Source organism: Lithobates pipiens, unplaced genomic scaffold (genome assembly GCF_037356315.1).
Source record: "Lithobates pipiens isolate NorthernLeopardFrog02 unplaced genomic scaffold, aLitPip1_a1.2 Scaffold_16, whole genome shotgun sequence".
Classification (NCBI taxonomy): Eukaryota; Metazoa; Chordata; class Amphibia; order Anura; family Ranidae; genus Lithobates; species Lithobates pipiens.
In genome coordinates, this window is record NW_027507748.1 from 244290907 (window position 1) to 244314845 (window position 23939).

Here is a 23939-nt window from a genome sequence, read left to right on the forward strand (position 1 = left end):
TGGCGCCATGGCTGCGACTGACCAGTTTGGTGATCTCCTCAAATGGCCGCAGAAGTCTGCATGTGTCGCGCATGAGCAGCCACTGGCGCGGTGAAAAAAAACCCAGCTCCCCAGAACCGTTTCTTTCGCAGAGTTCATACAGGTAGACGTTAACTGCACGTTTCTGCTGGAGCAGCCTATCAAGCATATAGAAGGTTGAGTTCCATCGCGTCGGGCAATCGCAAATAAGACGTCTGACCGGCAGATGGTGTCGCCGCTGAATGTCAGCAAGGCGAGCCATGGCCGTGTAAGATCTTCTGAAATGGGCCGAGATTTTCCTTGCCTGCCGCAAGATGTCCTGGACCCCAGGGTATTTGACAAGGAATCGCTGCACGACCAAGTTTAAGACGTGTGCCATGCACGGCACGTGCGTGATTTTGCCCTGTTTCAATGCGCTAAGCAGATTGGCACCGTTGTCACACACCACTTTACCAACTGTCAAATTGAGCGGTGTTAGCCACTCATCTGCCTGTGAACGCAAAGCTGAAAGGAGTGCCGGGCCAGTGTGGCTCTTTGCTTCCAGGCACAACAGACGCAGCACGGCATGGCAACGTCTCACCTGGCATGTGGAATAGGTTCTGGGGAGCTTGGGCGGTGCAGTGGAAGAGACGCTAGCAGCGGAAAAGGAGGAGGCAGCTGAGGAGGAGAGGGAGGAGGATGGAGTAGGAGGAGGAGAAGAAGAGTCAGGCCTGCATGCAATCCGTGGCGGTAAAACCAAATCTACACGGGTGCCACGGGTTACATGCTTGACGGCCGTCAGAAGGTTCACCCAGTGGGCAGTAAAACTGATATACCTTCCCTGCCCGTGTTTGCTAGACCACGTGTCTGTGGTCAGATGTATCTTGGCACCGACACTGTGTGCCAGAGATACATTCACTTGCCGCTGAACATGGCCATATAGCTCTGGGATGCCCTTCTCTGAGAAATACTTCCTTCCTGGGACCTTCCATTGTGGTGTTCCAATGGCCACAAATTTGCGAAAGGCCTCCGAGTCCACCAGTTTATATGGCAGTAGTTGGCGGGCTATGAGTTCTGACAAGCCAGCCGCCAACCGTTGGGCAAGAGGGTTATCCGGCGTCATCATTTTTTTACGCTCAAACATTAGGCCCACGGAAGCCTGCCTTTTTGCAGAAAAATGTGAGCTTGGCGTGATGGAAGGTGGAGTGGAGGACAATTGTGAGGAGAGAGGAGAAGGAGAAGTAGAAGACGAGGCTGGACGGTGAGAGCCTGCAGTGTGGCTTTGTGTGTTCCGTTGCTCCCACTGGGCTCGGTGATGGCTGCTCATGTGCCTTCTTAAGGCGGTCGTCCCTAGGTGAGTATTGGGCTTACCGCGACTAACGCGTTGACTGCAAAGATTGCAGATGGCAACGCTATTGTCAGCAGCGGACACGTTAAAAAAAGCCCACACTGCGGAGCCATGTGCCGGTGTCCTGGGAGCGCCAGATGTGACCGTACATGGTCGATGACTCGCTCCTGATACATTTGCAGTCTGCTTTGTCCCTGCTGTGCAATGTAAGTCATTGCTGCTTCTCCTCCCTATCTGCTGGTCCATATCTCCCTCTGAACTCCCCTCCTCTTCCTCTCTTGTGGGCACCCACGTGACATCACTAGACACGTCATCATCAACGTCACCTTCCCCACCGCTATAAGTAGAGTAGGCAGCAACACCGGGGACCAACCTCCTCCTTGGGCTGATCTGGGTACTGGCGTCAGACTGCTGAGTAGCGCTTGTTGCTACCTCCTCTTCCTGATCCAATACCAAGAGTGGCTGCGCATCAGAAATGTCCTCTTGATATGGATCGGAAAATAATTCCAGTGACTCAAGCGGAAGGTATGTGGTGGTGGTGGTGGTGGTCGTGTTGTTGGTGGTAGTGTCTTTGGGGGTGCACATAGCAGAGAGTGAAGAAGAGGGTGCAGATCGAGAGGATGAGGAGGGTGCAGAAGAGTAAGGCTGAGCGAGCCACTCAACCAAGTCTGGTGCATCCTTTAAAGTAATTGAACGCACCTTCTGCAACTTCCCACTTTGGCTCAAGCCTGTTGCTCCTGCCCTACCCCTACCACCCCTGCGGAAGGGCCTGCCTCTTCCTCTGCATGTCATTTTTTAAATGACCCTGTGACAAAACTCTTAGTCCCTATACCGCTGAAGGACTGCTGCAGTATAGGTGAGCGGTCAGCAGTGGTGCACGTCAACCCTATCTATTGTGGACCTATAGCGGTCCTTACAGAACAGCAGACTGTACCGCACTCAAGCCTATGTACCGTAGCACCCTATACCAAGTTACCAGTCCTTATAAGAACTTTTGTGGACCAAGCAGGTTGTGTATTAGTGTTTAGCAGACTGTACGTCAGTCCCTATACCGCTGAAGGACTGCTGCAGTATAGGGCAGCGGTCAGCAGTGGTGCACGTCAACCCTATCTATTGTGGACCGATAGCGGTCCTTACAGAACAGCAGACTGTACCGCACTCAAGCCTATGTACCGTAGCACCCTATACCAAGTTACCAGTCCTTATAAGAACTTTTGTGGACCAAGCAGGTTGTGTATTAGTGTTTAGCAGACTGTACGTCAGTCCCTATACCGCTGAAGGACTGCTGCAGTATAGGGCAGCGGTCAGCAGTGGTGCACGTCAACCCTATCTATTGTGGACCGATAGCGGTCCTTACAGAACAGCAGACTGTACCGCACTCAAGCCTATGTACCGTAGCACCCTATACCAAGTTACCAGTCCTTATAAGAACTTTTGTGGAACAAGCAGGTTGTGTGTTAGTGATTAGCAGACTGTACGTCAGTCCCTATACCAATGAAGGACTGCTGCAGTATAGGGCAGCGGTCAGCAGTGGTGCACGTCAACCCTATGTATTGTGGACCGATAGCGGTCCTTACAGAACAGCAGACTGTAACGCACTCAGGCCTATGTACCGTAGCACCCTATACCAAGTTACCAGTCCTTATAAGAACTTTTGTGGACCAAGCAGGTTGTGTGTTAGTGATTAGCAGACTGTACGTCAGTCCCTATACCAATGAAGGACTGCTGCAGTATAGGGCAGCGGTCAGCAGTAGTGCACGGCAACCCTATGTATTGTGGACCGATAGCGGTCCTTACAGAACAGCAGACTGTAACGCACTCAGGCCTATGTACCGTAGCACCCTATACCAAGTTACCAGTCCTTATAAAAACTTTTGTGGACCAAGCAGGTTGTGTGTTAGTGTTTAGCAGACTGTGCGTCAGTCCCTATACCGCTGAAGGACTGCTGCAGTATAGGGCAGCGGTCAGCAGTGGTGCACGTCAACCCTATCTATTGTGGACCGATAGCGGTCCTTACAGAACAGCAGACTGTACCGCACTCAAGCCTATGTACCGTAGCACCCTATACCAAGTTACCAGTCCTTATAAGAACTTTTGTGGACCAAGCAGGTTGTGTATTAGTGTTTAGCAGACTGTACGTCAGTCCCTATACCGCTGAAGGACTGCTGCAGTATAGGGCAGCGGTCAGCAGTGGTGCACGTCAACCCTATGTATTGTGGACCGATAGCGGTCCTTACAGAACAGCAGACTGTAACGCACTCAGGCCTATGTACCGTAGCACCCTATACCAAGTTACCAGTCCTTATAAGAACTTTTGTGGACCAAGCAGGTTGTGTGTTAGTGATTAGCAGACTGTACGTCAGTCCCTATACCAATGAAGGACTGCTGCAGTATAGGGCAGCGGTCAGCAGTGGTGCACGTCAACCCTATCTATTGTGGACCGATAGCGGTCCTTACAGAACAGCAGACTGTACCGCACTCAAGCCTATGTACCGTAGCACCCTATACCAAGTTACCAGTCCTTATAAGAACTTTTGTGGAACAAGCAGGTTGTGTGTTAGTGATTAGCAGACTGTACGTCAGTCCCTATACCAATGAAGGACTGCTGCAGTATAGGGCAGCGGTCAGCAGTAGTGCACGGCAACCCTATGTATTGTGGACCGATAGCGGTCCTTACAGAACAGCAGACTGTACCGCACTCAAGCCTATGTACCGTAGCACCCTATACCAAGTTACCAGTCCTTATAAGAACTTTTGTGGACCAAGCAGGTTGTGTATTAGTGTTTAGCAGACTGTACGTCAGTCCCTATACCGCTGAAGGACTGCTGCAGTATAGGGCAGCGGTCAGCAGTGGTGCACGTCAACCCTATCTATTGTGGACCGATAGCGGTCCTTACAGAACAGCAGACTGTACCGCACTCAAGCCTATGTACCGTAGCACCCTATACCAAGTTACCAGTCCTTATAAGAACTTTTGTGGACCAAGCAGGTTGTGTATTAGTGTTTAGCAGACTGTACGTCAGTCCCTATACCGCTGAAGGACTGCTGCAGTATAGGGCAGCGGTCAGCAGTGGTGCACGTCAACCCTATCTATTGTGGACCGATAGCGGTCCTTACAGAACAGCAGACTGTACCGCACTCAAGCCTATGTACCGTAGCACCCTATACCAAGTTACCAGTCCTTATAAGAACTTTTGTGGAACAAGCAGGTTGTGTGTTAGTGATTAGCAGACTGTACGTCAGTCCCTATACCAATGAAGGACTGCTGCAGTATAGGGCAGCGGTCAGCAGTGGTGCACGTCAACCCTATGTATTGTGGACCGATAGCGGTCCTTACAGAACAGCAGACTGTAACGCACTCAGGCCTATGTACCGTAGCACCCTATACCAAGTTACCAGTCCTTATAAGAACTTTTGTGGACCAAGCAGGTTGTGTGTTAGTGATTAGCAGACTGTACGTCAGTCCCTATACCAATGAAGGACTGCTGCAGTATAGGGCAGCGGTCAGCAGTAGTGCACGGCAACCCTATGTATTGTGGACCGATAGCGGTCCTTACAGAACAGCAGACTGTAACGCACTCAGGCCTATGTACCGTAGCACCCTATACCAAGTTACCAGTCCTTATAAAAACTTTTGTGGACCAAGCAGGTTGTGTGTTAGTGTTTAGCAGACTGTGCGTCAGTCCCTATACCGCTGAAGGACTGCTGCAGTATAGGGCAGCGGTCAGCAGTGGTGCACGTCAACCCTATCTATTGTGGACCGATAGCGGTCCTTACAGAACAGCAGACTGTACCGCACTCAAGCCTATGTACCGTAGCACCCTATACCAAGTTACCAGTCCTTATAAGAACTTTTGTGGACCAAGCAGGTTGTGTATTAGTGTTTAGCAGACTGTACGTCAGTCCCTATACCGCTGAAGGACTGCTGCAGTATAGGGCAGCGGTCAGCAGTGGTGCACGTCAACCCTATGTATTGTGGACCGATAGCGGTCCTTACAGAACAGCAGACTGTAACGCACTCAGGCCTATGTACCGTAGCACCCTATACCAAGTTACCAGTCCTTATAAGAACTTTTGTGGACCAAGCAGGTTGTGTGTTAGTGATTAGCAGACTGTACGTCAGTCCCTATACCAATGAAGGACTGCTGCAGTATAGGGCAGCGGTCAGCAGTAGTGCACGGCAACCCTATGTATTGTGGACCGATAGCGGTCCTTACAGAACAGCAGACTGTACTGCACTCAGGCCTATGTACCGTAGCACCCTATACCAAGTTACCAGTCCTTATAAAAACTTTTGTGGACCAAGCAGGTTGTGTGTTAGTGTTTAGCAGACTGTGCGTCAGTCCCTATACCGCTGAAGGACTGCTGCAGTATAGGGCAGCGGTCAGCAGTAGTGCACGGCAACCCTATGTATTGTGGACCGATAGCGGTCCTTACAGAACAGCAGACTGTAACGCACTCAGGCCTATGTACCGTAGCACCCTATACCAAGTTACCAGTCCTTATAAGAACTTTTGTGGACCAAGCAGGTTGTGTGTTAGTGATTAGCAGACTGTACGTCAGTCCCTATACCAATGAAGGACTGCTGCAGTATAGGGCAGCGGTCAGCAGTAGTGCACGGCAACCCTATGTATTGTGGACCGATAGCGGTCCTTACAGAACAGCAGACTGTACCGCACCCAAGCCTATGTACCGTAGCACCCTAGACAGACCAAGTTACCAGTCCTGATAAAGAGCTTTGTGGAACAAGTGAGTTGTGAATGATTAGCAGACTGCAGCAGAAGGGCAGCAGTCAAGTATAATATTCTTTCTATATTTGGAAGAAAGAATATTATACGTGTACAAGCCTATTACCGTACCACTGATACCAGTCCTGAAAAGAACCTTTGTGGAACTAATAGTAACAGCAAGTCTTTAAAATTATCCTCACTGCCTGACACACTGCTTCCTGCCTGTCCCTATACAAATTGGCAAAAAAGAGTAGGCTGGAACGATTAGCTGGAACAGCTCTTTTGTGGACCTGATAGTAACAGCTAATGATGATGATGATGATGATGATGAAGAAAGACTAATCTGGCTGAGCTGTCCCTAAAATAGCAGCATACAGCGCTCTGTCCCTTTATCTAAACTGACAAAAGAAACTCAGGCTGCTGACCTAACACCTATACCAGTCCTGAAAAGAACTTTTGTGTACCAAATAGCTAGCGTTTTCTCTGTCCCTACTCCACACAGGATCCTTTCCCTACAGTGACAGAAGAAAGAATGTAAAATGGCCACCGGATCGGGTGTATTTATAGGTTAGGGGGAATGTCCAAGTGTCCATGAGCTGTCATGTCTCAATTGGTTGTCCTGTAACACATGATAAACGTGTCACGAAAGGTTAAAGTTCTTGTATACATTAAACACGTAAGTCCGCCGGGGCGAACGACGGAAAAAGGCGTTCGAACCCGCGGACGGCGAAAGTCGGAAATTCGCCGCGAAACGACCGCCGGGCGAACCGTTCGGCCATCACTAGTTGACAGTATGAACGATTGGGTCTGACGCGTTTCAACCCATATACCAAGGATCTTCTTCGGTCTGCTAAGAAAAATATATATTTTATAGATATACATGTCAAAATGATATACGCACAATGGAACAACAATAAATACCATACAGTGCAGACATGTAATATAGTTACCCAATAGTCTATATTCAACAAGGAAAAGACTTCCTACATGGAGATCATTTAAAAGCTTTTTTTCTTCTCCCCAGGTTTTCCCAAAGCACCCCACAGTCCCAAAAACTGAGCCGGGAGGATAATCCAGCGATATGGCTTACAAGAAGTCACACTGAAAATGACCAGGCGCTGAGTCCTCATGCCAGGCAACCTTGGGATCCTCATACAGGGGTTCCTGGTCAATGGATTTCAGGGTGAGGGATGGTGTTTTAGGGTAGTTGCCCTTCGCCAGCATCTTAGCAAAGAGCTTCATGGCTGCTTCTTTAGCTGAATGCTGGGCCCCCGGAGCCATCTTGCCTCACATATTCTGTTGCTGGCTGTGAATATTTTCCTCCTCTCTGGGACATGTGTGCCATGGGATCACAAGCACCGATGGCTCGGTTATGCTGCCGGGGTCACCACAGTGCAGATGTGCAAATCGTGAGTCTCAGAATAGTAAAATCAGGATTAAAGTCTGGAGCTACGGCGGCGTGAGCACATCATGCTACTTACTCCATAAGCCTCAAACCCTGCCCCCCAGGAAAATGTCCTTATATTAAAACTGACTTTTATTTTTATTTTTTTCCCCAGGCTGGAACACCACTTTAATCTATACCTCTTATCCTAGATTAGGGTCTGAAATAAATGTTAGCATTTATGTATGACATGACATTTATGTCAGACTCTAATGTAGGATAAGCGTCTGGTATAGATTAAGTGAATTCCTGGCTATATTGTATTTTATGCAAAAAAAAAAATTAAAAAAATCAATCACAAGGAAGTAACCAGGAGTTGTCAATGTAGTCATGACTAAGCACCAGTGAGGGTGTGAAATGCATTAGCTAAAGCTGCCACTTGTGTTTCATTATGCTGTATGTATTATACCAATAAAGGTGATTGCATTGGAGTGTGGATTTCTTCACTCCATAGCAAGTACATACTGTTTAGACTTGAGGTGTCCAACCTTTTGACCTTCCTGGACCACATTGGAAAAAGAAAAACGGTCTTGGGCCACATATAAAGTACAATAAGCATAGCCGATGAGCAGAAAAAGTCGGGCAGACCTATTCTGAGTACCTATCTGAGTAATAAGAAACGTAATTTTTATTGTAATATTTTTTACTATAAAAGTAAAAGAGGGCAACATATAGCAACTGCCATATTTGACACTGTTTTTGATAAACAAATGCATCTATATCTGATTCAATGGATGTAGTAAAAAAAAATAGCAAACATATTTATACTTCCCTACTCGGAGCAATGGAGCAATACAGAGCAGGTCCGAACCTCCTCTTCTCGTGTCCCCCACATGGGATCCTGGCCCCTCCTCTGTCCATTAAAGCAGCTTCCCATGGCAGGCACTTGTGCGTGCTTGCTCCTGAGCTCCAAGTGTCCATTGACACAGAGAGCGGGACTCTGCCCCCACTCCCCTGTCACTAGCTTTGATTGACAGCAGCGGGAGCCAATGACTCTCAGTGCCCCAGCAAAGCCAGTGATGCGGAAGTGAGGGGGAGAGGAGCTGCAGACGTGCACAGTGCTGGATCAAATAAGGGCTCAGGTTAATAAAAAGGGGGGGGGGTGAGGGGTCAATGTTGATGCAAAATTCTTTTACTCTAATTCAAAGAATTAAAGTGCAGCTCCACCCAAAAGGACAATCTCCACTTGTCTGCCTTCCCTCCTCTGCTGGCACCTTTCCAGCTGAGTTCACTGCAAAGTTTGGCCCCCTCCTCCTTCCTCTGCATCCAGCTCATTCACAGAGAGCAATGGGACAGTCCGTTAAAATCAGGGACAGTCAAGAGCTATGGCTACAGGTTGGACACTAGGGTTGCCACCTGTCAGTTTTTTACCCAGCCAGTACGGGTTTTGACACATGTGCCCGGGTTTCCACCTGCTGGAAACCTGGGCACACATTCCACCGTCCTGTGGCAGACGGATCTCTGTCTCTGGCCGCAACATCTAGAGGGGCTGTGCGCATGATCCCATGCCCGCTATCACTGTCACACAGCGGTGCACTCTGAGCCAGCAGGTGCCCTGTGATTGGCCGAATGGGCCATGTGCGGGGAGGGCCGGGCAGCAGACATGGGGGCCTGTGAATGGCCCTGCGGAGCTGCTGCTGGTCAGGTGTGGAGGCGGGGCAGGACTGTGGATTTGATAATCGCGCCTGCTTGCTCCTGGAGTCCTGCCTCACAATGTGTGTTTCCTGAGGTCTCATCTGCTCTGTCAGCTCCTCTGCGTCACCACCCTCCTCTATGTCACCCCCTTTCTCTGTGCCACTCCTCTCCTCTGTGTCACCCGCCTACTCTGTGTCACTCCCTTCCTCTGTGTCACCCCCCCTTCTCTGTGTCACCCCCCTCCTCTCTGTCAGCCCCCTTCCTCTGTGTCACTCCTCTCCTCTGTGTCACCTGCCTACTCTGTGTCACTCCCCCTCCTCTGTGATACCCCCTTCTGCTGTGTCACCCCCTTCCTCTGTGTCACCCCCCCTTCTCTGTGACACCCCCCTCCTCTCTGTCAGCCCCCTTCCTCTGTGTCAGCCCCCTTCCTCTGTGTCACCCGCCTACTCTGTGTCACTCCCCCTCCTTTGTGATACCCCCTTTCGCTGTGTCACCTCCCTTCCTCTGTGTCACCCTCCTCCCCCTCCGTGTCACCCCCTTCCTCTGTGTCAGCCCCATTCCTCTGTGTCAGCCCCCTTCCTCTGTGTCAGCCCCTTCCTCTGTGTCAGCCCCCTTCCTCTGTCTCACCCCCCTTCCTCTGTCTCACCCCCCTTCCTCTGTCTCAGCCCCTTCCTCTGTGTCAGCCCCTTCCTCTGTGTCAGCCCCTTCCTCTGTGTCACTCCCCTCCTCTGTGTCACTCCCCTCCTCTGTGTCACTCCCCTCCTCTGTGTCACTCCCCTTCCTCTGTGTCACTCCCCTTCCTCTGTCACCCCCCCCCCCTCCTCTGTCTCACCCCCCCTCCTCTGTGTCAGCTCCCACTCCTCTGTGTCACCCCCTCCCTCTTTGTCAGCCCCCCTCCTCTGTGTCACCCCCTCCCTCTGTGTCAGCTTTCACTCCTTTGTGTCACCCCCTTCCTCTGTGTCACCCCCTTCCTCTGTGTCACCCCCTTTCTCTGTGTCACCCCCCTCCTCTCTGTCAGCCCCCTTCCTCTGTGTCAGCCCCCTTCCTCTGTGTCACCCGCCTACTCTGTGTCACGCCCCCTCCTTTGTGACACCCCCTTTCGCTGTGTCACCACCCTTCCTCTGTGTCACCCCCTTCCTCTGTGTCACCCCCCCTTCTCTGTGTCAGCCCCCTCCTCTCTGTCAGCCCCCTTCCTCTGTGTCACTCCTCTCCTCTGTGTCACCTGCCTACTCTGTGTCACTCCCCCTCCTCTGTGATACCCCCTTCTGCTGTGTCACCACCCTTCCTCTGTGTCACCCCTTTCTCTGTGTCACCCCCCTCCTCTCTGTCAGCCCCCTTCCTCTGTGTCACTCCTCTCCTCTGTGTCACCCGCCTACTCTGTGTCACTCCCCCTCCTCTGTGATACCCCCTTTCGCTGTGTCACCTCCCTTCCTCTGTGTCACCCTCCTCCCCCTCCGTGTCACCCCCTTCCTCTGTGTCAGCCCCATTCCTCTGTGTCAGCCCCCTTCCTCTGTGTCAGCCCCCTTCCTCTGTGTCAGCCCCCTTCCTCTGTGTCACCTCCCTTCCTCTGTCTCACCTCCCTTCCTCTGTCTCACCCCCCTTCCTCTGTCTCACCCCCCTTCCTCTGTCTCACCCCCCTTCCTCTGTCTCACCCCCCTTCCTCTGTCTCACCCCCCTTCCTCTGTGTCACCCCCCTTCCTCTGTGTCAGCCCCTTCCTCTGTGTCAGCCCCTTCATCTGTGTCACTCCCCTCCTCTGTGTCACTCCCCTCCTCTGTGTCACTCCCCTTCCTCTGTCACCCCCCCTCCTCTGTCTCACCCCCCCCTCCTCTGTCTCACCCCCCCTCCTCTGTGTCAGCTCCCACTCCTCTGTGTCACCGCCCTCCCTCTTTGTCAGCCCCCCTCCTCTGTCTCACCCCCTCCCTCTGTGTCAGCTTTCACTCCTTTGTGTCACCCCCTTCCTCTGTGTCACCCCCTTCCTCTGTGTCACCCCTTCCTCTGTGTCACCCCCTTTCTCTGTGTCACCCCCTTTCTCTGTCTCACGCCCCTTCCTCTGTCTCACGCCCCTTCCTCTGTCTCACGCCCCTTCCTCTGTCTCACGCCCCTTCCTCTGTCTCACCCCCCTTCCTCTGTCTCACCCCCCTTCCTCTGTCTCACCCCCTTCCTCTGTCTCAGCCCCTTCCTCTGTCTCACCCCCCCTCCTCTGTCTCACCCCCCCTCCTCTGTCTCACCCCCCCTCCTCTGTCTCACCCCCCCTCCTCTGTCTCACCCCCCCCTCCTCTGTCTCACCCCCCCTCCTCTGTGTCAGCTCCCACTCCTCTGTGTCACCCCCTTCCTCTTTGTCAGCCCCCCTCCTCTGTGTCACCCCCTCCCTCTGTGTCAGCTTTCACTCCTTTGTGTCACCCCCTTCCTCTGTGTCACCCCCTTCCTCTGTGTCACCCCCTTCCTCTGTGTCACCCCCTTTCTCTGTGTCACCTCCCTTCCTCTGTCTCAAGCCCCTTCCTCTGTCTCACGCCCCTTCCTCTGTCTCACGCCCCTTCCTCTGTCTCACGCCCCTTCCTCTGTCTCACGCCCCTTCCTCTGTCTCACGCCCCTTCCTCTGTCTCACGCCCCTTCCTCTGTCTCACCCCCCTTCCTCTGTCTCACCCCCCTTCCTCTGTCTCACCCCCTTCCTCTGTCTCAGCCCCTTCCTCTGTCTCAGCCCCTTCCTCTGTCTCAGCCCCTTCCTCTGTGTCACCCCCCCTCCTCTGTGTCAGCCCCTTCCTCTGTGTCACCCCCCCTCCTCTGTGTCAGCCCCTTCCTCTGTGTCACCCCCCCTCCTCTGTGTCACCCCCCTCCTCTGTGTCACCCCCCTCCTCTGTGTCACCCCCCTCCTCTGTGTCACCCCCCTCCTCTGTGTCACCCCCCTCCTCTGTGTCACTCCCCTCCTCTGTGTCACTCCCCTTCCTCTGTGTCACTCCCCTTCCTCTGTGTCACCCCCCTCCTCTGTGTCACTCCCCTCCTCTGTGTCACTCCCCTTCCTCTGTCTCACCCCCCCCTCTGTCTCACCCCCCCTCCTCTGTGTCAGCTCCCACTCCTCTGTGTCACCCCCTCCCTCTTTGTCAGCCCCCCTCCTCTGTGTCACCCCCTCCCTCTGCGTCAGCTTTCACTCCTTTGTGTCACTCTCCTTTCTCTGTGTCACCCCCCTCCTCTGTGTCAGCTCTCACTCCTTTGTGTCACCCCCCCTTCCTCTGTGTCACCCCCCCTTCCTCTGTCTCAGCTCCCCCTTCCTCTGTCTCAGCTCCTCCTTCCTCTGTCTCAGCTCCCCCTTCCTCTGTGTCACCCCCCTGTTCTGTGTCAGCTCCACCTTCCTCTGTGTCAGCTCCACCTTCCTCTGTGTCAGCTCCACCTTCCTCTGTGTCAGCTCCACCTTCCTCTGTGTCAGCTCCCCCTTCCTCTGTGTCACCCCCCTCCTCTGTCTCAGTTCTCACTCCTCTGTCTCAGCTCCCCCTCCTCTGTGTCAACTCCCTTCCTCTGTGTCAGCTCCCCTTTCTCTCTCTCTCTCTCTCTCTCTCACACTCTCTTTCTCTCAGCCTCTCGCTCACCCCCTCTCTCGCACCCACCACTGTTTCTCTAATCCCCCTCTCTCACCCCCTCTCTCATCCCCATCCCTCTCACTCCCACCATGTGACCCCACCCCCACTCTCACCCCTCTCTCTCCTGCCTCCTCCCCCCTTTCTCTCACCCCCCTCACCTCCTCTTCTCTCTCACCCCCCTCACCACCGCTTCTCTCTCTCACCTCCTCCTCTTACCTTTCCCTTTCTCACCTCTCTCCCCCCACCTCTTTCCTTCCTCAGGGGATGGGGGCCCCATGAATATAGCTGTATGGGGCCACAATAATTGCTGACAGCGTGTAAGTGCACCAGTTTGGATGTGTCCTGAATCCTGTGTCTTGCCAACACACTTCTCCCCAAGGTTCCCAACACAGTGGAAGGAAGGAAAACGGCACTACAGTAGAGGAGCTTCACCCCCAAACTCCAGCTCCCACACTTCCTGGCTCGAAGCAGCTCTCAGTAAGGCACTCCAATGGGGGTCTTTCGGGGCAGGGGACACTGATGGGTGGGTTCCCTGATCTAATCGAGGGGGGGACAGATATAAGGGAAGGGGAGTCTGTGGGGAGGGAGGTGGACAATGTCAGTAGGGCAGTGGATGGTGTCAGTAGGGCAGTGGATGGTGTCAGTAGTTACTATCCACACTAAGCATGATGCATTATTGCTCTCCTCCAGGTCTTTAAAATTATATGGTGTATACCACAAAAGAATTTACCTTGTGCCGCTAAAGTGTTCAGGTTTGGCTTGAGGAAAAGGTAGCAACCCTATTTGACACCCACCCCTGATTTAGACCATAGAAAGACTTTCTAGTCATCTTGAGCGATGCTTGGCTGAGCAATACGTACAGCAATACTATATATGCCTCTACAAAAAGTGTGATAGGACCTATTGGGTGATTGCCCAATGTACAAATTATAGACAAAGAAATAGAACACCATTACTGTTGTAAATTTATATAGCAGAAAATAATTTTTGCTTACATCCAAATAGTTGGTGAGAACTGTTGGTGCTGTTTTATTGTTTGGATCAACTTCCCATAATTGCTTCTGCATCATTTCTGGGAAAATGTCTGCTGTTTTCACCTTCATAGCTTGCAGTGTTTCTCGAATTGATGGCATTTTTCGTAGAGGAATCCTTTATCAAGCAAAAAAAAACTTGTCAATATCCCATCCAGTGCTCCTCCTTTCTTTTGTAAATTAAAACAGATGCTTAAAGACAGCACAGTCACCTTAAAGTGATGTTCCAGCCACAATTTTTTTTTTTTAAAGTCAGCAGCTACAAACACTGTAGCTGCTGACTTTTAATAAGGACACTTACCTTGTCCAGCGAGCCCGCGATGTCGGCTGCCTGAGGCCTTACGACTTCACTGCCCGTTTCCTACTACTCATGCGAGAGTCCCGCAGTGCTTTGTGAATGGTCCCATTATTTTCTGGGACACACACACATGTCGCCGAACACGAGGAAGCGCCGCAGAATAGGAAGAGGCAGATTAGGAAGACTGGTAATGGTGGGTTATCCTCGCGCTATAGTGGTAAAATTTAAGAAGGCTGGTGTGGTTGCAGCAAAAACACCGACAGAGGTGCAAACCCTCCCCTCAAAGTGATAGTAAGTAAAAAATAAATAGTGTTGCGCTCCACGCCAAATAAATTAAATCTAATAACACAATTGATAAATAATCGCATAAAATATTGAAGACGCACTCATGCGATTAAAATTACTATTAATTATAACTACAAACTTTAGTGCAAAAAATTAATGCCAAGTGATTAATACAGTGCTCGGAGTATAGCTAGTTCCTACTATTATTCATAAATGAAGGATCTAAAATAATCTATACAATCATAATAAAGTGCCAGATAAAAAACGCAGATCCTAATAGTAATACTTCAAAAGAATTGTGACATCAAACAAATCTGTGTCAGTCCTTGAAAGTGCATCCAAGTGCCAACATGTGTGCAAAACTTATATAAAAAAACCATATATAATAAATACACAATAAAAAGAATATAGAACCGTGTGTGAAAAGTATGTATCACAGAGTAAAAAGACAAATAATCCAACAAACGTGGTTGCTAAAAGTGTCTCTAAATTAACATAAAAAACTAGTAATAAAGTTCATGCAGGAAATAAACTGAATCCACGCTGTGCTATGTGAAGAAATTAGTCCTGTGAACAACCCCGGGATAATTCCACCAGTGATCTTGCAGCTCCTTAAACGTGGGTGCTCACACACTGAGTGCAGTGGGTACCTTACCTCACTGCTGTCAGTCAGACAGCAATATGCTCCAATATAGCAGTTGTGTCCTCAAATGGGATGTATGTCCTCAGTGGGTGTAGGGACACTCCAATACTTTGCGATGTATATCCTAAATGCAGTATGGGCGCCCCCAAAACTTTTCCTCCAGATACTCCGCAAAGGATCGCAAGTCAGACCCAAGAAAGAAAAAAGGGGGCTCCAATAGTGAAGTACGTCACACAAATACTTTATTATAAAAGGACCAAGTCCTGGGTACTCACATTTATGCAGTAAAATTCAAACGTTTTTACATCTAACAAACAACGAACGGCTTCCTCGTTCGTACCCCGGACGTCACTTCCGGTATCCTCCTAGGCCAATCCTACGCGTATCGTCATTGATCACGTGACTTCATCAGGGACTAGTGCATAGGAGGTGGACGAACGTTTAAATAGTCTCTCTAATTCGCGGCCATTGTCCTGTAGTCAATCCTATTTATTACTATTCGCGGGCACGACTCTAGTTACACGACCATTTTCTAATAGGCTATAGTACCGACCGGTTCTATGCGCTTCCCGGTCGTTTTTTTTTTTTTCTTATAGGTACTAAGCCAATTTATTCATCTTTTAGATAGATCTGTGTCCGCTTACATGGACTAAAGTCCAATTCGGATACCCGGTAGTTGTATTTATTCGAGCAACGACACGGGATCTCCCCACTTATATGACTACAAATAGCATTCTTGATGTTAGTAGCGGTTTAAGCACATTCACTTGCTATTAGAACGACGGGACCAACAGCTCGTTCGTAAACTAATAATTTAAAATAGAATGTGTTGTAATAAAAGATTCATAAAAATTCATAAAAAGTGGCTTACATACTATCCTCTGTCTTAAGCCACTTTTTATGAATTTTTGTCAGAACAAATGACTATGTATATAGATCTCCTGCCCAAGCTCAATACCCTAACCATCGAGGTAAAGGTTCCAAACCCCGAAACAAGGGTAGAGGCAGAGGTAACCAGAGTCACGGTCAAGACAGACACCATGGTGACACCAAGGGTGGCTATCAACACACCCCCCGTGAATCTAGTAGACCTCGGCGAGATGATAAATTTAGTTATAGGAGGGAGGATTATCCCCATAGTACCCCTATACGTACTTATAATCGTTACTTGCCTCTTAGGGATGAGGGCCACTATGATTCTCAACGTGACCCTCCCCCCTACATGACATATAATGACGAGCCCCCGTCCAGACCCCCATATAATTATAACTATCCGCCTGGGCCCCCCTATCATCAGGATTTTCACAGGGCCACCCCCATCCGTGGAGGAAATTTAAAACCAAACGAGGCACCAGAGGGGGGCGGCGCATTCAATGGAAAAAGAAAACGGACACAGTAGGAGCGGGAATTTTTAATCTCAGTACAGCAACATTGTCAGCGAGTGAAAAACGCATTTTAGATAAGGGCCTTAAATTTGTCCCACCAAAAAAACTCAATAAATTTAATACATTTATTGATGTGCAGAAATTCATCCGTAAGTTACATATTCAGAGACATTTTTTGTCTTCACCTAGCAGAACCAATGCAGTTCCAGATTCCACACTAGTTAGACATTCTGGATTGAGCAATCCTTCTTTGTTCAACCCAGGTATTTTACCCCCATCCATTAATGTTTTCAAAAATCTTGTTTTAAATGATTTGGATAAGTTGCCTACTAAAAGGGTACACCAAGACCCTTCTATAGCACAGGGCCTTAAATCCCTGTGTGAAAGAAAAAACCTTATCATCCGCCCTGCAGACAAGGGGGGCGGTCTAGTGGTACTAGACAAAACACGTTACGTTGACGAAATGAATAGATTGTTGAGCGACGTCACCACTTACAGCCCCCTATCTGGGAATCCTACTTCTAAATATAAAAAAGAACTTACACAGATTATAGATGAAGGTTTCTCTCTGAATATTTTAAATAAAAAGGAGAGGGAATTTATGATTCCACTGGCACCACGTATCCCGACAATATACCAACTACCCAAAATACATAAGGACCCAGTGAATCCACCAGGCCGTCCAATTGTTAGTGGTATAGATTCCATTACTTCGCGAATAGGGAAATATATAGATTCCTATCTCCAGCCCTTAGTAAGAAGTATACCATCTTATTTACAGGATACAGGCGACACTATTTGATTATTAGAAAACATACAGTACCATGACGATCTTATTCTAGTCACAGCTGATGTGTCTGCACTGTACACCTGCATCCCACAGCACTTAGGTTTAGGTGCTGTGGAGTTATTTCTCTCAAGGGACTCTACACTTCCTGTGATACACAGAAATTTTCTTATGCAATTACTAGAATTCGCTACGTCCCACAATTATTTCTGGTTTCAGGGCACCTTTTATACCCAGATCAAAGAGGTTGCCATGGGGGCAAAATATGCACCCAGTTTGGCCAATCTGTTTATGGCCCAGTGGGAGGAGGATGTCGTCTATGCCCTGGACAGGCCTGAATTGGTACTGTGGGCAAGATATATAGACGACATCCTCCTCCTGTGGAGGGGTAGCCGGCCATCTCTGGATGCCTTCATGGCAACCCTTAACAATAACGATCGCGGTATCCATTTGACCTTTGAAGCCAGTACCACTAACATACACTTTTTGGACTTGGAAGTCACAGTAGTGCAGAAACGCCTAGTCTTGAGAACTTTTTTTAAACCAACAGACAGGAACGGATATATTCCTGTTGATAGCTGCCATCACCACCAATGGCTTAGATCCGTCCCACGTGACCAATTTCTCAGACTGAGGCGTAACTGCACTAATGTTAGCGATTTTATTTCCCAATCCTATACCATTCGTAAGAGGTTCTTAGACAAGGGTTATGACCCATGCGCTCTTGATGCTGATATCCAAATAGCCTTACAAACTGATAGGTCCTCCCTTGTCCAAAAGAAACCCAAAACAAAAACAAATGATAAATTCAAATGGTCTTTTTTTACCACTTTCTCTACACAACACAACGAGATAAAGAAAATTATCAATAGGCACTGGAAGGTATTATGCAGTGACCAAATTCTAGGAGGAACAATCCCTGAGAAAGCTGGAATTATCTACAGAGGAGCCCGATCGATACAAAGTGATATCTCCCCCAATGTAATAGACATTCCCAGATCCATCCAATTTTTTCCACAGAGCAAAGGTTACTTTCCCTGCAGAAAATGCAATGTCTGTATACATAATATGTTGGGCAAGAGGAAGAGCGATTCTTTTGTATCCACGGCCACCTCACGTAGGTACTCTATGAAACACTTCACTACTTGCACCACCAGATATATTGTTTACCTGATCACATGCCCTTGCAACAAACAATATGTCGGTCGCACCATTCGCAATTTTTCAATCAGAGTCAATGAACACCTTAGTAAAATTAAAAAAGGCTGTGACAAACACATGGTCCCGAGACACTACCTTGAAAAACACAATAGAGACCCTACAGGCACACGTTTCCAAATCATAGACAAATTTGTTCCAAGCTGGAGGGGAGATTCCTGCCTACGGGGGGTGTCGCGCCTCGAGACTTTTTGGATCTATGAATTGAGGTGCTACTCCCCCCATGGCATGAATACAGATTGGGACATTAACAGTTTCATTAATCAGGCTTAATACATTTGGTTACAGGTTATTAACACCACGTCTCCACTTCCACTATTTATTTATTTAATGTTTCTTTCTCTTTTAGACACAATATTTGTCCTACCTTCTTTATTCTTATTACTACCTCACTGATCTTGCCAATTTTCAACCATGTGACAATCACTGTCCTTGGAACTTGTTACGCAACTCTTGTGTTGCTTTTTTGAATCTACAGGGGACTCACTCACATTCACGTCTCCAATTTTATTTACAGTTCTTTTCACACGTTTTTGAATTTCTGCCTTATGCCTCACCACAGATATGTGTGCCCATGTACAACATTGCATTTTCCCCCGAGCCTCATATGACTTAGGGCAAGTGCAGCTCTCTCTGGGAAACATATAAACAAATATAACTTTTCCATTTGACCACTGGGTATAGCTTGCGTCTTTGTCATGTATGCCTCATCTTGGGCCAATTTAAATTTGGCCCATTTTGAGGCTTATGTGCCCTTGATGCCCACGAGGCTCTGTTCTTTTTGTAGGTCCAGAACTAGATTTCATAGGATTGGATCATCTTTTTTACTCATTTTATTTTCCATTTGACATTACTGATCTAACACTAATCCTTAGTATGTCAGCCTTAGTGTGGAGTCTGTTTTTTTCTTTCCTTTTTTTTGTGGCATCCCTTTCTCCATGACGACGGTTCCCATACATTGGGGACGGGTTGCCATGGTTTCGACGTGGCTTGATGTGCACCGTGATGCGTCGTTGTCGCGTCACACGCTTCGTCTGTTCCGGGTGTAATGTTTACATCGTACGTCACGACGCACGACGCGACGCGATTGCATCGTAAGTTCCGATCGCCTTGAATAGATGCCGCGCGTCACGCCTCGTGGTGCGAGACGTGCACAACGCGGCAAAATGGCGCGAAGCCTGCATGCCCCTCCTCCATGGTTTTACATGGGGGACACATTATGTGACGTTCAAACGTACACGCCTCAGCCTCGTGGTCAGAGGGACGTACGTCTCTTCTAACACCTCCCTTACATGGTGATGCAATGCGCACATCAGGGATTGGTAGAGCCGTTACGTTCGTGCTATACGTCGGGACGTAATTCCACCATGCGACCGGAATCTTATCAAAACAGATAGCACGTATTAACAGTTGCTAAGGCAACACACATACAATTTTCAGCCGTATACTGTCAGCAAGTTATCAAGATCCATCTAAACCCACACAACGATAGACCATCATCAGACATTGCCACCTTGACACGCACAGACCTACCTTGATATAATACAATTGTGAGTAAACTTTCCCAGGTGACGGATTTGTAATACAGTATATATGGCGACTATATTACATGTTTTGATAACTATGTTTATGTGCTTGATTCAATTTCGCACGTGTACCACTTTATCACTGGTCCCCCCTTGATCTACAAGTTTGGGGAGGCTCCGACCAATGCATGAGATTTGTTTATTATCGCTATCTTTTGATTCATTTTTTGCTGTTATCAAATCCAACTTGAGAATTGTATGAGAAGGTACTGCCACATATGGATGATAGATTGATATCTACATTTGTTTATCATGTTTGAATATGTTTACCTTGGTTTGACATGATTGTTTACCTTACCTGTAAGGGGGTGTCCCAGACTGAAGTCTCCGCCCCTTTTGTAGGCGGAACTGTCTCAGACACTCCATAAATTTGCTAGCAATGTGGTGGGCTCCAACATGCCCCTGTCGAAGACATATGTGTCGAAACGCGTCCGGCTAGCTGTTGGCACCCTACATTGCTTTTACTTTCATTTTTACCTATCTTTTTGTGATCACTAAGTCATAAAATATTTTATATAATTTTTTGACTTTTAAATAAATTTGCCGTTTTATACCGTCTGACCCGCACCATGTGGAGCTCTCTTTTTCCTTTCTCTTTTTTGGCCTAAAAAACCTCTAACATCTTTCACCCTATTTCGGGGTGATCGGAGTATCGGTGTTGATCGTGCTACGTCCGAGTTGGATAAGAAACCATCCTGATGTTCCATCCGTGAAACACATCGCTTGGCACACAGTCGGTTGGAGTTCTCTCACCAGTTTGACGGACCTTCATCGATCCACCCCCTGGCCCTAGATTGGGACCCCAAGCTTTACAGACTCAACTGTCATATGACCGTGTGAGTCCAACACAGTTGGTAAGAGTATTTATTTACTTCCCTGATATCTACAGACAAGCTGTTTTACATGGGTATATCTGTTTAGCAAGATCCCTCTCTTTCCTTGAAACGGCCTAACCATCCTTGTACCAGTTACATCACGGAAGTTCATACTCATTCCATTGGACTTTAATTTATGTATATGGACTTTCTCATGTGACCATTTATTTGGAATTTTTTTGTGTATGTTTTGATCACATTCACTATTACAGAAGCGCTACACTATTTTTTACCTTTTGACTGTGGAACTTTGTTTGTTTTAAGTGTTGGCAGCTGTTTTTTGTTTTACATTTAGTTATAGCGCAGTGTTTTCCCCCACTTTTTACTTTATTATGATTGTATAGATTATTTTAGATCCTTCATTTATGAATAATAGTAGGAACTAGCTATACTCCGAGCACTGTATTAATCACTTGGCATTAATTTTTTGCACTAAAGTTTGCAGTTATAATTAATAGTAATTTTAATCGCATGAGTGCGTCTTCAAGATTTTATGCGATTATTTATCAATTGTGTTATTAGATTTAATTTATTTGGCGTGGAGCGCAACACTATTTATTTTTTAGATTAGGAAGACTGCCTAGCAACAGCAGTTTCATGTAAGTTTAAAAGAATGTTTATTTATTTTTATTTTTTTTAAAGAATATTAATGCAATTTTTTATTTTAGGGTGGCCCTCCACTTTAAAGCAGATTTCCAGTAGTTTTTCTGTTTATTAAGTCAAAAAAAAAGTGTAGCTGCTGACTTTTAATAAACACACACTCACACTCCCATGATCCAGCGATGCGGCTGCCCGAACCCTCAGCCCCTCTCCCCTGCCTTTCCCCGACGCCGGCTTCACAAGTGTGGGCAGCCACCTGTGACAGCATGCTAACGACACCCAGATCTATCAATGAAATGTGTATAAATGGCACACTTGTTTCAGACTCCTTACATAATATTGCACAAAAGACCAAAAGACCATGAAAAAAACATAACAATTATAACTAAAATGTAAAGGTGTGCTTATTTCCAAACCTAATATAATATGTGAATCAGCCAACCCATTATGATACACTTATGCCGTGTCGGAATTCCGGACAGAAAAAGACAGATGAGAGCTTTTCATCAGAAGATGCGACTGTGTGTATGCTCCATCGGAATTTAGCTGTCCGAATTTCCGCCAGCCAAAAATTGATAGCATGTTCTCAATTTTCCCAGCGGAAAAACGTTCTATCGGAAATTCCGATCGTGTGTATGCGATTCCAACATGCCAAAAATCACACATGCTTAGATTCAACAATGAGACAGAAGCTACTGGCTATTGAACTTCCTTTTTCTAGTCCCGTCGTACGTCATCGGAATTTGATGTGACCGTGTGTAGGCAAGACAGCTTGAGCCGAATTCCGTTGGGAAAACCATCAGAGCTTTTTCCGACGAGAATTCCGATCTTGTGTACGCATGCCGCATACACGTAGACGTACACGTACGCGTAGAGCACTAGAAAAAAAAAATTCACCATCCACTATATGCTAGTGCTTAAGCCTGTATTCAGTCTGACAAGATAACATACCGAAATTTAGTATATAAAACAAATTTCAAAAACATAGAAAAAGTATAAATAAGTGATGGTCCTATAGTTTATGCAGGTATTCCATCAGCACGTAAATAGTCCCTGTTCCAATCTGTGCCCAAAAATTGCTTAATTCGTGATACCAAAAGATTTGCCTCCACCAGCCCCCTCATCTTCAGGATATGACCAATTTAGGTCAAGTAAAGCCTCTAATTGGTTAAATGATCTTCAATTTTTGTGGGTATCCACCTGGTGTGACCCGAATCACCTGCATTCCCGTTTGCGGGCAGCAGAGACCAGTGGAATCGCTATAAACCCAACACCTGGGCGACACCCACCAGAGGGTGACACCAAGCCCAGACTGACACCAGCTCCTCTTTCTCCTTTCCTACTTAGATCAGATTTCATTAGCTACACGCGATGTGTGGGGAGGAGCACAGACAGACAGGCATGATGCCTGACAGGCCCAGACTGGGACAAATGTTGAACGGACCCTTCCCCACTCTCCACCCTGACAGCTCCCCGGGAGAGGGGAGGGGGAACCCAGCACAGGTGCGAGGGGGACTTGGAAAAAGCACGGGTGGGGCAGGAAGCATAGGGAATAACCTTGAGAACATGAGGTGGGTGAGAGCACAGGGGGGCTGGACTGCACTGTGGGGGGAGGCAGAGGGAACGGGGGGAGGCAAAAATCACTGGGAGGCTGGAGAGCACTGGGGGGCTGCAGAGAGCACTGGGGGAGAGGCAGAGGCACATGGGGGCAGCGGATAGCATGGGGGGAGGTGGAGAGCACAGGGGGGCTGGAGACCACCGGGGAGAGGCAAAGACCACAGGGGGGCAGCGGAGAGCACAGGGGGAGGAGGAGGGCACAGGCAGGAGGTGGAGAGCACATGAGGGAGGTGGAGAGCACAGGGGGGAGGTGGAGAGCACAGGGGGGAGGTGTAGAGCACAGGGTGAAGGTGTACAGCACAGTGGGAGGTGAAAAGCACGGGGGGGGGCCTGGAGAGCACGGGGGAGAGGTGGGGGCACAGGGGGGCAGCAGAGAGCATGGGGAGAGGTGGAGAGCATAGGGGGTGGTGAGCATAGGGGGCCTGGAGAGCACTGAGGGAGAGGCGGAGGGCACAGGGGGAGAGGTGGAGAACACGGGAAAGATGGAGGTCACAGGGGGCAATGGAGAGCACAGGGGGGAGGTGGAGAGCACAGGGGGGGGTACAGAGCACAGAGGGAGGTACAGAGCACAGAGGGAGGATGGAGAGCACAGGGAGGCTGCGGAGAGCACTGGGGGAGAGGCAGAGGCACATGGGGCAGCGGAGAGCATGGGGCGAGGTGGAGAGCACAGGGAGGCTGGAGAGTACTGGGGGGCTGGAGACCAACGGGGAGAGGCAAAGACCACAGGGGGGCAGCGGAGAGCACAGGGGGAGGAGGATGGCACAGGCAGGAGGTGGAGACCACGGGCAGGAGGCGGAGAGCACAGGAGGGAGGCGGAGAGCACAGGAGGGAGGTGGAGAGCACAGGGGGAGGTGGAGAGCACAGGGGGAGAGTTGAGGGCACATGGA

At 48.8% G+C, this 23939-nt stretch overlaps 1 protein-coding gene across 2 annotated transcripts in view; it reads right to left on the reverse strand.

Moving 5' to 3' along the window:
* Positions 1-23939, reverse strand: part of REN (renin) — a 1244704-nt gene that overhangs the window by 1023382 nt on the left and 197383 nt on the right. For both annotated transcript variants that reach the window (XM_077481235.1, XM_077481236.1), the window contains exon 2: positions 13723-13876. In XM_077481235.1, the coding sequence (XP_077337361.1) occupies positions 13723-13876 (154 nt within the window). The remainder of the gene's footprint in view (positions 1-13722; positions 13877-23939) is intronic.